A 15,048-nucleotide genomic window follows, 5' to 3' on the forward strand; every position below is an offset into this window, starting at 1 on the left:
ACACCGCCAGCCTTCTCCTTTGACCAGGCAGCCTTCCAAAGTTTGCCAGCTTGTCCCTCTGGAACAGATTTCTGTCTCTTTCCTCTCTGTTTCACACCCCTCCCTCTCTGAGAGCAAAACTGTTCTCCCCTGCCTAGAAAGATCACATGCTCTCCCAGGCAAGCTGCTGTCGACACTTTGTGCCTCCTGCAAAAAGCATTCTGCAAAAGTCCTGCAAATTTTCTGTGTTTTAAAATGTGTGTGCATGCAAGCTGCTCTAACAATTCCTCCCAAACCACCTCTAAATACTCTGTCACACTAACCAGCACTAGGTGCATTTGGTTTTGACCTGCCATAGAAAATACAGAAGGGCCTACAATAAATCGAAATAAGAGGCAAATGGAACATATCGAGTTTCAGATACTACTTTGGCACCTCTGTTCCAATCAGGGCCACACAACTTTCACCTATACAAAAATATGAATGTAACTCTCCTCAAGAGCATTGAACAAATACAAGAATTAAGTAACTGCTGCTGAAAGTTAGCCACACAAATTCCTACTAACTGAAGGGGGCTTGGGTGTCTGTGTAAAGAGAATCCACATTAATGTTTTGGCCAGACCTGTTGAATGTTTCTAGTATTTTAGGTTTTTAATGACAGACTTCCCACATTTGCATTTTATAGAACTTTTATTTACACGAGAACTGCACAAATGGGGCTAAAATAATGGTAATTACAAAAAAAGTGCCAAACCTTGACTGCTTGCTCAAAGTTGAACACCTTACGATTAACTTGGTTACCAATCATTCCTGCATCCATTTTTGGATCCATCATTTCAATCGCTGACATAGCTTCAAATAGGCCAAAGCTGAAAAAATATCATTTCAAAGATACAGAATTACTATTTTGTTCAGCAGAAATAAATTCTAGTAAACACATATTGAATATTCCTCCCATTGTAGAACGCATTCACACGAGACATGATTAATCTTTTATGTTCTTTATTTAATCTAAAATGGTTCTACTGTGCCCCACAATACAAAGCTATTATCTGACGTCACATGCATTCCATAACACTCTTTCCACCCCGCCCCAAACACAAAAAACCTAAAATTAAATTAAGAATACCAACAATACAAGTCAGTGGCAACAAACAGATTACTAACACGGTACTTCTCAATCAATCATGTAACATAGTCCTTCTAAAGTAACAGAGGACACTTCTCGCATTTTAGATCTCCTTGCAATGGAAGACTTGGACTTTCTGACTTCTCAGGAGGACCCTTTGGTCTTCCTGTGGAAACTCCCGGTCTCACAGGAGAAAGTACCATTTCCTCATTGGCTGACCCTAGAGATTGGGTAGTTACTGTTGGGATGTCTGGTCGTGGCTCATCACTCTCCTGTGTACCCAATGGCAAGGGTATCTCTGGAACTGGTAATGGGGGTCAGATCCAATGTCTCCTCATTTGCTTAAACCCACTCTGGATCTGGTGTGTCAAAGAGATCATGCATCTCAGAAATGGACCTCGTAGTATCTATTGCTCTCAATTGGTTGATCTGTCATTTCCTTATCATTTCTCCCACCAGTACAGAATATGAACATGGGTTCAATCTTTTCAGAAGCATTCCTCTTATCCAGGTTTCTTTATTCTCTCAGTAATCTCTCATCAATACTTGTCCAACTTCTAGAGTTCTGGTTTGTTTACCAAGAGGTGCGGATTGTTGGAAATGAAGCCCCACATTTGGGTGCACCACAGAGAGTATAATTCTCAAGTTGCATCCAAACAGCAGTTCTACCAGCATGCGTTTTGTTGTAGAGTGCGGGATTGTCCTGTATGATAATAGAAAATTTGCGTTCCTGAGATGCTACATTATGTTCAATGACTTCTGGCCCTTCATGGCTTTTTAAAAAGTCTGTATAAAGTATTCCGCTGCTCCACTGGTACTTGAATGATAGGGTGTCTTTTTTGTTGTTGCAGGAATTGGTTGAAAGCATCAAACACAAATTGTGGTCCATTGTTGGACACCAGTACTGTACATTGCAAAAATATTCCTTAGACTCTCAATTCTTTTTTCTGCAGTTACTATCCACATTTGGGATACCATAGGCTATTTGGAGTGTGCATCTACCACAATCAGAATTTTTTTTCCCAGAAATGGACTGGCAAAAATCGATATGAATTCGGTGCCAGAGGTGTGAAGGCCATTTCCAGGAGTTAGCTTTGGTTTGAGGTGCTTTAGTTTTCATTTCTTGCCAAATGTGACATCTTCTCATGGTCTGTTCAATGTCCATGACTACTGATGGCCACTAGACATGCATGCACGCTAGGAACTTCATTCAAACCATCCCTGGATGATTGTTGTGGAGATCAGCTAACATGATTGATTGCCATTTCTTCAAAATGATTGTTCTTGTTCCCCACAATAAACAATCTTCTTCAATCAATATCTCGTTGCATTGCATACAAGGTTTTAATTCAGGCCAAATCGTCTTGACTTCGGGCCATCCTTTTAACGTGAAGTACAGCATCTTTGGTAGGGTCGCTTCATTTCAAATCTTGATTAATGGCTCTGGTCTCTGCTGTCTGGTTGATCAATCTTTCTATTTGTTCTGTTTCTGGTAGAGGTAAGCATGATGAAGCATCCACATGGCAGGTTTCCTTCCCTGGACTATGTTTTAAATCATTATCATATGCTGCAAGCTGTATTATCCATCTTTGAATTATTGTGGCCACTAGTACCAGAATGCCTTTCTTCAGGCCCAAGATTGAACTCAGTTGCTTGTTGTCTGTCACTAAGGTGAACTTTCTACCATATGGGTATTGATGGATTCTTTTGACACAAAAATTATGGCCAGTTCTTGTTTTTCTAGTTGTGCATAATTCCGTTCACAGGGTGTTAAAGAGCAAGAAGTGGAAGATACAGGTTGTTCTTTTTATTTTAAAAAAATGACAATACTGTTCCTAAACCCACTGGTGATGCATCAACTGCCAGGGCCACTTCTTTGCCTGGGTCATATTGAAAGAGAAATTATCTTTAAGGGTCAGCATTTTCTTCAACCACTTGAAACCACTTCCACCACCTTGTCCTCTTCAGACACACTTAGGTCATTGCTTGGACTTTGTTGGAACTTTCCCCTTCTTCTTTGAAGTTCTTTACCTTGTCTATTTTATTTCTCAACCTGATTTCCCTTCTTGGGGTGATCCTCTTTATGTTTATTTTCCCTTTTCTTTGGGCTCTGGTCTTAATGTTCCCCTCTTTGTAGAATAGGTAACATTTGGCATTTTTGAAGGAACAGTTATCCGGACTGTGATTAACTTTTCCGCAGCGGAAACATTTTCAGCATTCCATTTTGTTTATTTGATGTTCCCGCTGCTCTCCTTATATAATACCCTGGTTGCAGTTGGCTGTTTCTAAACTCAGTGTTATTTCTTGTGCAGCTTCAATGTCTAATCGTCTTTTACTCAGTAATCATTGTTGAGCATTGTGGTCGGCCAAACCGATGACCACCATGTCCTTTAAGGCTTTCCAAACTCACAGATTTTCGATAACCTACACAATTCAGCCATATATTGGTTCACAGTTTCACTTGGTTTCTGCTTTGTAGTCCAAAACTGGTATCTTTCTGCCATCACTATTGGTCTTGGGGACAGATTTTCTCCCACTAGGGCACACAAAGCTATATACAACATAGAATCTGGGCACTGCTAGGGATTTTAATCAGGCTATATGTCCTGTTTTCTATCTCCCTTAGAAATGTCTGTTTTCTTAAATTGCCCTCTGTATCTCTTCTTCCCTGAGCAGTACAGAACAAATCGAATCTTTCAATATACTCATCCCAGTTTTCTGATTCCTTGTACTCTTCAAAACACCCTTCTGCCATTTTTTGGCTTCTCCTTTGTTTCACTGTGAATGAGCTTCGGCAGCTCAAGGTCATTGTAGATTCAGTTTAAATTCTTCTATTCTCACCCACTGGCATTTGGAGTATGAGGTAACATTTTTTTTTCCCTCGTTGCCAATTTTTTGTATATTCCTCCCATTGTAGAACACACTCACACGAGACGTGGTTAATCCTTTCTGTTCTTGATTTAATCTAAAATAGTTCTATGATGTCACACAAAACAAAGCTGTTATCTGATGTCACACATGCGTGTTCCACAGCAACATGCAAAATAAAAACACCAATGGATTGCTATTCAGCAATTTTTAAAGCAGTGCCAGGAATTCATGAATTTCAGTGATTTAAACTGAAAAATTAATAGTTCTAAATAACTAAAATAACCGTAAATGCAATTAAAATGTCATCATACTTACAGTTTGTCATGAAGTAATTCACCCAACTTAAGTTCTAAAGTAAAACAGATTTGAAATTAATTTATTTTCTGCTGCTTTTCTCTCCAATGTAGATAATAGCTGAACATATAAACTTTATAATAAATTATAAACATACTGACATATTGTCTTGTCATTACATCTTTACCATGGTGTACATGACGAACTAAATTTAACCGCATCATCAACAGTATAGAGGCATCTGGATTTGTTTCACGCAGATGCCATTACAGTGTACAGTCAGCCTAAGTCCACAATCAGGACCTGCCTGGACACTACAATGAAGCAGTTTGACACCCAATGTAGAATACATTTTCATCCACATCATAAATTGCTAAAGAATTACTAAAAGATTTTTGATGTTCTAATTTAGCTTTGCTATGAAGGTGAAATAACTCAGACAATGCTAAGCTTTATTAAAAATGAATGCTATACATAATATTTGTGCTTTAGGACCATCGCCTTCCCAAGATCGTGTTATATGGCAAGCTCTCCACTGGCCACCGAGACAGAGGTGCACCAAAGAAGAGGTACAAGGACTGCTTAAAGAAATCTCTTGGTGCCTGCCACATTGACCACTGCCAGTGGGCTGATATCGCCTCCAACCGTGCATCTTGGCGCTTCACAGTTCGGTGGGCTGCAACCTCCTTTGAGGAAGACCGCAGAGCCCACCTCACTGACAAAAGACAAAGGAGGAAAAACCCAACACCCAACCCCAACCAACCAATTTTCCCTTGCAACCGCTGCAACCATGCTTGCCTGTCCCGCATCGGACTTGTCAGTCACCAACAAGCCTGCAGCAGATGTGGACATACCCCTCCATAAATCTTCATCCGCAAAGCCAAGCCAAAGAGTCATATATTTTGGTACAGAAATCTCAAAGGAGATTTTACCTTCAACAAATTTGCCTTAATTCTTTGAAACATCAAAAACTAGTTTACTCAATCGCTCCTCACATTACACCATTGCCATCCCAGATGCAGCACACTTTAAACTCTAAATCTAAACTGACAGAAACTTCAAAATTTACATCTTTTCCTCAGTGTATTCAAAGTTGATAGAACCACAGAAAACTGCAGCACAGTGATTTAATAAAATCTTTAGATTTGAGGTATCATCTTCAATGCTGCAGTGCACCATTATAATGTACACCACTAAAGCACCACTGCAATGTCAAAAAAAAAATTTCAGTGGATGAAATTGTTAACTTATTCCAATCCCCTTATAGCTTTTTAAGAGGGGGAAAAAAAAATCAGTTTTTGAATATTTGGTCTTGTAGGGAGATTGTAAACATTGAAAGGGTCAATTATGAAAGGGGTCAATTAATGTCATTTGAGCAATAAATATGCTATACCACATAATACTCTTTTTTGTTATTTTCAAGTAAGAGGATATTTAAGGGATAAGCTTGGACCAACTGTGTTTTTAACCTAGAATTACTGAAGTCGAATTTCTTATTATGAGAGGAATTGTTTAAAATATTTACTCCTATGATATATTCATTTTTACAAGCAGGAACTCCTAAACAAGGACTTCATAGATCTTGACAGAGACTGAAAACAGATTTGAATATTACAATTGATCAATAAATATGGGAAGATTTATGCAAGGATTGTATGACTAATACTATTAATGTTAGATATAGATTAATCCAATATTTTTTTTACATCATCTATATCTCACACCACAGAAATTGAATAGATTGAAATCAGATTTGTCTTTTCAATGTTTTAGATGTGGTGCAGATATAGGATCTTATTTTTACATTCAACTTGGTCTTGTCCCAATGCAAGGCCTTTTTGGACAGATTTACAATATTTTTTGGAACAAGTTACAGGAATTGTCTTTCCGCAAAGTCCTAATTTATTTTTATTAGAAAATATTAAAGGTACAAGACCTAAATTACATCTTTGGGTATGTTAAGGTGGCATGCAGAGATTCAAATTTGTATTCATTTAGAAAAAAAATACATATAATTTGTGAAATAAGTATTTTATGTTCATGCAAATTTGGTATCCATACACCCAAATAATGGGATTAAATTTGTAATGATATCCTGCGAGATTCTCCTCTGAGTGGTTATGCAGAATTTGGAGATATGTGTTGGATGATGCTTCTCTATGCAATACAATTTTTTTTTTCCAATTCTTTCTTTTCTTTCTCTTTTTAAAAAATATTTACTGATTTCTAATAAGTATATTATCATTCTTAAGTTGGGGAGGGGGAGGGGAGGTTGGGTGGGATGGGGTGAAAACCATCATGTAACTTTATTTTGGTTCTTATGAAATCTGTATTATTACATTAATTATCATTATAACGTATGGAAAATGTTTAAATAAAATATTCAGAGAAAAATAATTATACAAGGCAATTTTTAAAATGTGCAGCACACGCCCTTTGGCCCAGTGTGTACACTATTTTTCTAGAGGTTTCAATAGCCAAATCCACACGAGGTTATTATTCTAGCATCCTGTACATAAATCAAAAATGAACAAGGCTTGCTAAATAAAACTTTGGGCAGTTTTTAAATAAAAGCATTATACTTTATTCTGAATACTAAGATAGAAGTAATTTAAAAAATTATAATTTAAAGAAATTTAAAACCAAATCAACTATTTGACCTATAAAAATGAACAATAAAATGGGATTACTTTTATCCCATTGTGTTCTTGTTTATTTGGAAGACGAAGAAGAGTAAAACAAAACAATAATAATAGTGTTAATTTTCTATATTAAAACATAAGGGCATGAAATCCTTCTGAAACACTGTGCTTTTACCAAAAGCATTCAAGATTCCAGTAGTGCATTTTTTAAATAATTGTACATTAAGAACTTTTGGTTGGATTAACAAAAACAGAACATTGAGAAATTTCTGGGAAAGGGGAACTCTAAAGAATAGATCAGCCATTCTCAACCTTTTTTTGGCTATGGCCCCCTTAAAATTTATGGGCCCCGTTTCCTGTGAAGCAGTCAAGTTTAGTTGGTTTCTTCCATACTTCTATGCTACCAATTACATAAAAACAAAAAAAAAAATATGATTTCAGTCCGTATAGTCCCCGTTTAGAATGGCTGATTTGATCCATTTTTCTATTTACAGGAGACTTTCATGTTTTATTACAGTAGTTACTTGAAACAGAAACATACTTTACCTTTACAGCAATCTTTGAATTCCTTAGTAATGTCTACCCAGTTCGTATTACTTTTTTCCATCTTTTCTGAGATGCCAAGCCCCCAGCCAACATCATCTTCATCTAAAGATGCTTTTGTGACCATGGTAACTGGAGATCAAATTATATAAATGCAAACTAAATTAGTCCCATTTCATCAGATTACCCCAACCTAGCTGAAACTTCGACATCTTTGAAAGTCAAGTGAAAAGTAGTGAAGTTTTTACACAAGACTTCCAGAGGTAATATCAATTATGAATATAAACAGTACTGTCACTTTATTATTCATAGCAAAAGAACTAACATTAAAGTTTAAACATTCAGATATTAATACATATAAAACATTTTGTATGGAGTGAATCAGGAAGTCCGCAGTGTTCTTTCAAGTGTAGGTCTTGGTTATTGCCATGTCTTGGAAAGATGAAGTGGAGTTAAATTTAACTCGATGGCATAATGAGTTGAAGTCGTGTATTTATATGGAGAAAATAACACATAATTTACATAATAATTATGATTTTTTTAAAGATGTGGACACCTTGTATGAAGAATATGAATTCAGTAATATTGTAAATTACTGAATGTTTTTGTTTAATTTTAATGCTTCCCTTGAGGAATCTGTTGTGGGAGGGGATGGGTTTGTTTTATTGTTTTATTATTAGATTGCTTATTCTGTAAAAGTCTGTTTATTCTTATTGAAAAATATTAAATAAATTTTTAAAAAAGTGTAGGTCTTGGTTCTGAATCTAGCTTAGAAGAGATAAAAATAAAAGCTAAAAATGCTGGGAATACATAGGTCAGGTCAATTAAATATAATGAAACAGACTAATGTTTGAGGTCTGAGAACTTTCATCAGAACTGTGAAGAATAAAAATAAGCTCGGTTTCAATACCTTTGAAGATGAGTGGAACAGGAAATATCTGACAGAATAAAACAAACGAGTTAATATGGCAGTTCGAATCAGTTTATACTTATTTTAAACTGTGTTATGGTTTGCTAATAGCAAGGTTGTGGGAAATGACCAAGAATCCAAAATAGTTTGGATTATTACTCTATAAAGGGAAAGGAAAATATTGCGCCAATATCACAGGATGGCAAAAATGGCCATTTCTGTTCTCAACAGAAAGTATGAGCAAATTTTATAAAGTTGGAGAATTGCATATTGAGAACAAAATGCTGTAATGTATCTGGGCAGAAGATGTGGTGTTGTTCCTCATGCTTGCTTTGGGTCTCATTGTACCAGCTCTTAAGACCATAAATGTGTCAGAGTGGGAATAGGACAGGGAATTAAAGTGGCAGGTGACAATAATCTCAGCATCACTTCTGTGGACTGAATACAGACGGTCTGCAAAGCAATCACCCAACTCGAATTTGCTTTCTCTAATGCACAAGCAATCACAAGGTGAACACCAAATACAGTACACTAACTTGGAAGTACAAGTGAATTGCTGCTTCGAATGGAAAGACCATTTGAGACCCTGAATGGAAGGAAAGGAAAAGACCATTTGCAAAAAATAAATTATTGCTATGTTGATTGAATTAGTCTCACCCGAACAGAGACGTTCATTTTTTAAAAATCTATTCTTCCCTACTACTGAACACTAACTCTCCCAGATCTGCTGATGGATTTGGTTCTTTCCACCAATTAAGCCTGATCTGCTGAGATTTTCTGCATTCATTCCAGATTTTCAGTATTGGCAGTTCAATAAAATCTCTTGACGAGGTCCTATTTCTGGCAAGGGTACAAAATGCCGGAATTTGATGAAAATCTTCTCAACAAGGTTTCAATTTCTGCACAAAGCTACTCAAAAATTCCAAGGAAACTGGGAATCTCACTTGTACATTGTCATTATGATGGCTGATGAAGGAAATCGTGTTGGTGCTTATAGATTGCTCATTAAGACTTGAACCTATACTTAGCTCTACACAAACCCCTGAAACCCTTGACTGCAAAGATGCATACATCAGGATGCTCTTTATTGACTACAGTTCAGCATTCAACACCATCACCCCCTCGAAACTGATAAGCAAACTCCAAGATCTGGGCCTCAATACCCCACTGTGTAATTGAATCCTGAATTCCCTCACCTCAAGAGCCCAGTGAGGATTGATAACAACATCTCTACAATCACATCAGTACCAGAGAACTACTCAATTTATACCTATGACTGTGTGGCTCAGTACAATAATAGCAACATTTTAAAATGTGCAAATTTGTACAAAAGGGGGTGTTGAGTCATCATTCAGAAGGGAGAATGAAAACTTGGTTGAATTGTGTACTAACAACATCCTCGCACTCAATATCTCCAAAACCAACACACTAACTGATGTCCTCCAATCAGTCACTTCAGTGCTTTGCAAAAGAAACTTTCCCTATCATGGGATTTACAAATAATAACCTCTTCTTCCACGTCACCAAAGAGTTCCTCTTGTTTCCCTTATTTCAGGAGAAACACTCTAGCCAATTATTTCCTCTCATAAGGACCACAAGGGTTTTGAACAGGCTGAACTCAGAACTCACAATCTGTCTTCAAAACGTGCTTTTTCAACAAGCCTGCCAGCTTGCCATTTTGCAGTCTCAATTGCTACTGTAGAACTGACTTCTCTCTCTCTCTTTCTGCCATTGCAGTTCCGGCCTCTGCCTGGAGACCAGCTATAGGGCGGATCGAAAATCTGGAATTTACCATTCAGTTTGCAGCCCAAAAAGGCTGCTCCAGAGTCCCATTCAAAGGAGAGGAGCCTTGTAGCGCCCTCTGGATCCCTGTGGAGGTGGGCTGACTGGTGCCATGGCGCCACTTGTCATCAACACGCGGCAGAGCAATGGCCATCTTCCCTACCCATAATCCCCCACACAGCTGAAACCGCTCTATGGTTCCCAGAAGAGTTCCAGCTGTGTGGGGGATTATGGGTAGGGAAGGTGGCCATTACTCTGCTGCATTTGGAGCCACAGAGAATGGCCCCAAAAGGCGAAGCAGCCCAGTGTGACTGTCCCAACCCACACCCGTGGTCCCCACTGCTCCAACTGCTCCTGCTGCCCCACCAGTCCCCACTGCCCTGAGGGCTCCCCACTGCCCCTAACTTGGAGGGAGAGGGGTGAGTGGGGAAATGAGTCGCAGGCTGACGGCATCATCAGCCTGGCCCCAAACAGCCGCCTAGCACAGCTGCCAATTCAGATTGATCGGTGGAGGGCTACGCTGCGGAGATTATACCTCTCGGAGATGGGTTGGATTATGCGGCTCAGAGAGGTAGGTCATTATGCGTTTTGGCAATTTTCTCCGCCTTCACATCCCGAATTTTGGGCTATCTGAAGTGGCCTTCTGAGAAAAATCCTGTTCTTTCCTCTCTCTGTAAAAACCAAAACCTCTCGCAAGGCTCCTGTATCGAACCCAAAGGACCCCAAGCCCAGCAGCAATAAACATTCACCAAGACAAGTGGTTTTTAAAACAAAAGTTATTTTGAATCAACTTTAAACATGAAAACAGAATCAAACTTTAATTTATCTCTCTACTTAACTAACCCAAATTAACCCCTTTCTAATTCAAAGCGGACGTAAATGTAATGTGTGTAAATTTAAGAAAAGTTCTTTGGTTCACAGTTCAATCTCACTTCTCCTTCTTCCAAATTCTCTGGATGCAGGCAATCTTTATACTGTATAAAGTATAATGTATAAAGTTCACCAGGCTTTGGTGCTCGAAAGGTAAATGTTTACCGCTCAGGAAGGTTCTTGCAGGGTTTGCAGAGAGAGATACGTTGTTCAGGATTTCCACAACTGAGGTACCACCATTAGTCACCTCAATGTCTCGCTGATGAAACTCGCCCCATCAGGGTTTTCCAGATGGTAACTTCTTTCTTCAAGCTACCACAGAAACATCAGACAGACAGCACTTCCAGCCATCCACTGCTTTGGAACTTTGTTTCCAACCAGCTCTTCCTTGCTTGTTTCAGCCTTGACTGTTCAGTCTCTTTTCAGTGTCACACACACTAGCTGAGAGGGCTTGTTTTTCTCTCCCTCTCTCACTCTCTCTCTCCCCAACTGAGACTGCCAGAAAGTCCATGTGACTCTCACTTGCAAAACCCCTCACCTTCTTCAGCATACAACAGGAGTTCTTCTCCTTTTGGTCAAGCAGTTGCCTTAAGTAAACAAAACCCAAGAGTGACCTTTCTGTGCACTCTGTCAAAACCCTTGAAAAGAGCTTCCAACAGCCAGAGTGTCTCCCAGTCCATTCATTTAATGACATCATTTCAATTAACACCTACTTGTGAAATGTGCTTAGCATTCTCCATTCTTTCTGCAATGTTATTGAATATGAACTCTTCAGTCTTTCAAATAAGATCTGTTTTAAAATGTGTGTGTGAGAGAGGAGTAAAACTGATATAAAAATATGAAGATGAGGAAACTAGTATAGATATATGTGTAATGAATAAAGCCAGTATGAATAGGATAAGAATAGATATTAGAATGTAGGAAGTAAAGTTAGTCTGAATAAGATAAGGGTCTTCTAGCCTTTTAGACAGAATCAGCAAGTTCACCAGTATGAATAAGATAAGGATAGATAATAGATAATAGAATGTAGGAAGTAAAGTTAGTCTGAATAAGATAAGGTCTTCTAGCCTTAGACAGAATGAGCAAGTTCTGCATGTAAGAAGTTAGTCAGCCCTGAGAGTCAGGAAGGTGTGAATAAGGACAGTGACATGATGGGACACCCACAAGATAACCCCTGGTCCTCCAAGTTCACAGAAACAGCTGGAGCAGCCTTTTTGGGCTGCAAACTGAATGGTAGGCAGACAGGATTGCCTAATGCCAAACTCATCCAGGAATAAACTGTATAAAAGTTGGGTGAGCCCCAGTATGTGTGTGTATTCCCAGGGTAAGGGGAAGCACCCAACTTTGCATTGTGGTATAATAAATGTTCTTTGTTCTCAATTTTTGTCTCGAGCAATTTCTGTGAAGGTACTTCTGTTTCTAACATGTGTATGTATGTAATCCACGAATCTTACCAAAATCCCAAATATTTTTAATCCATTACACTCCAAACCCAATCTTTGAAAGATCTTATCAGCACTTGAGCCTGGACCTTTCCAGAGCAGATCCATTGTCTTTTGCAAAGCCAACCAGAGCCTGAATGTTTAGCTTCAGCAAGCTCTTGCATTTTAAATGAGATGTCTTTTGTGAAGTGTTTCTCTGTTTGTGAAGTGACCTACACTAAATCCCCCCCCATAATATCTTTTAAAGACACATTTATCCATAATCATAATAATATAAATTGTAACACAATAAACTCAGATTCATTTAAGAACACTTACTTTGCACATTATTCATTACTGAATTTTTTTCTATATTGCACTTTGTACTTCCCTCTTGTTTACATTTCGCTCTTTTGTATACTGTACACATTTTTTCTTGAATAGTTTTTTTTGCACTACTGATAAATAGAAAGAAATTCTGCCTCACGCACAGGAAAAAGAATCTCAGGGTTATATGTGATGTCATGCATGTACTTCGACAATAAATCAGAATTTTGACTCAAGAGAGAGATTCAATGTTCAACTTAATCTGTTAAGATTCAAAATACTGACATATTTTGAAAAGTGTCCAATAGATCTTTAAAATTATTGTGGATTCCAAACGTCAATTGAGTGGCTCCATTCTCAACTGTACTACCAAACTGCACAATGTAATTTTTCAAACATATTCTTCATTCACATTGTGTTTGTGGTCTCACTTTCAAATTGTAGCAAGGATGCAAATGTTGTCAGATTAACATGGAATGGAAAAAAATGTATATTTTAAGATTAAAAGGAGAAAAATAGAAGAACAAAACAAAAGCACTGGATCACATATCGCTGATCTGATCTTGGTTGTAATCTTGCTATCTCTCTTTGTACTGCAAACAATTCCATAAATAAGAACACACACATTACTGAGGCATGCTCTCACTAATGCCCTAACCAGATGATACCATGTGTTGGAACCAAGGGGTTGTAATCATGGAAAATACTATTCATTATGTATTCATTAATCCATTACTATGTAACAATTTACCATGAAAGATCTCAACAGTGAAGACGCTGTTTACATCCGGTACCGCACGGATGGCAGTCTCTTCAATCTGAGGCGCCTGCAAGCTCACACCAAGACACAAGAGAAACTTGTCCGTGAACTACTCTTCGCAGACGATGCCGCTTTAGTTGCCCATTCAGAGCCAGCTCTTCAGCGCTTGACGTCCTGCTTTGCGGAAACTGCCAAAATGTTTGGCCTGGAAGTCAGCCTGAAGAAAACTGAGGTCCTCCATCAGCCAGCTCCCCACCATGGCTACCAGCCCCCCCACATCTCCATCGGGCACACAAAACTCAAAACGGTCAACCAGTTTACCTATCTCGGCTGCACCATTTCATCAGATGCAAGGATTGACAATGAGATAGACAACAGACTCGCCAAGGCAAATAGCGCCTTTGGAAGACTACACAAAAGAATCTGGAAAAACAACCAACTGAAAAACCTCACAAAGATAAGCGTATACAGAGCCGTTGTCATACCCACACTCCTGTTCGGCTCCGAATCATGGGTCCTCTACCGGCATCACCTACGGCTCCTAGAACGCTTCCACCAGCGTTGTCTCTGCTCCATCCTCAACATTCATTGGAGCGTTTTCATCCCTAACGTCGAAGTACTCGAGATGGCAGAGGTCGACAGCATCGAGTCCACGCTGCTGAAGACCCAGCTGCGCTGGGTGGGTCACGTCTCCAGAATGGAGGACCATCGCCTTCCCAAGATCGTGTTATATGGCGAGCTCTCTACTGGCCACCGTGACAGAGGTGCACCAAAGAAAAGGTACAAGGACTGCCTAAAGAAATCTCTTGGTGCCTGCCACATTGACCACCGCCAGTGGGCTGATATCGCCTCAAACCGTGCATCTTGGCGCCTCACAGTTTGGCGGGCAGCAACCTCCTTTGAAGAAGACCGCAGAGCCCACCTCACTGACAAAAGGCAAAGGAGGAAAAACCCAACACCCAACCCCAACCAACCAATTTTCCTCTGCAGCCGCTGCAACCGTGTCTGCCTGTCCCGCATCGGACTTGTCAGCCACAAACGAGCCTGCAGCTGACGTGGACTTTTACCCCCTCCATAAATCTTCGTCCGCGAAGCCAAGCCAAAGAAGAAGAAGAAGAAGAAGACTGTTTAAGGGAAATATTAATGCAATTAAGTAACAGGCCAGTGACAGGAAGATAAGTGTATTGCAAGGATAAGTGATAAGAGTACCATGACTGAGAATGTCAGAGACAAATAAAATGGATAAACCAATTTTGTAGGAATCATAAGGGTACACGGGAGGTGTTGATTAGAACAGAAGACTATGGCCAGATGAGAACAAAGAAATAATTAGAAATATCTGGGGTATAAATTGACTTTTGATCAAAACAACAGGATGTTCTGGCCTTGGGGATTAAGATAAGAGGTCTACACCATAGATAATTGCAGAGCAGGAAATAAATGCTTGAGATAAATCTTATGCAAGGAGTCTATCAAAGAAAGCCAACTCTTGGTCAATGTAACAATGTTGATCTATATAG

General features: G+C 39.0%; 1 protein-coding gene across 4 annotated transcripts in view; it reads right to left on the reverse strand.

The window, feature by feature from the left end:
• naa35 (N-alpha-acetyltransferase 35, NatC auxiliary subunit) overlaps positions 1-15,048 on the reverse strand; it is a 123,472-nt gene that overhangs the window by 66,356 nt on the left and 42,068 nt on the right. For 3 of the 4 annotated variants that reach the window (XM_069929687.1, XM_069929697.1, XM_069929679.1), the window contains 3 exons: positions 7,462-7,590; positions 4,295-4,328; positions 734-848 (listed from right to left, as the gene is read on the reverse strand). In XM_069929687.1, coding sequence (XP_069785788.1) covers positions 734-848; positions 4,295-4,328; positions 7,462-7,585 — 273 coding nt within the window. In that variant the 5' untranslated portion in view covers positions 7,586-7,590. Of the gene's footprint in view, positions 1-733; positions 849-4,294; positions 4,329-7,461; positions 7,591-8,368; positions 8,393-15,048 lie in introns of those variants that run through there. The other variant, XM_069929708.1, reaches the window with a different exon arrangement.

This window comes from Narcine bancroftii, chromosome 1 (genome assembly GCF_036971445.1).
Source record: "Narcine bancroftii isolate sNarBan1 chromosome 1, sNarBan1.hap1, whole genome shotgun sequence".
NCBI classification, from domain to species: Eukaryota; Metazoa; Chordata; class Chondrichthyes; order Torpediniformes; family Narcinidae; genus Narcine; species Narcine bancroftii.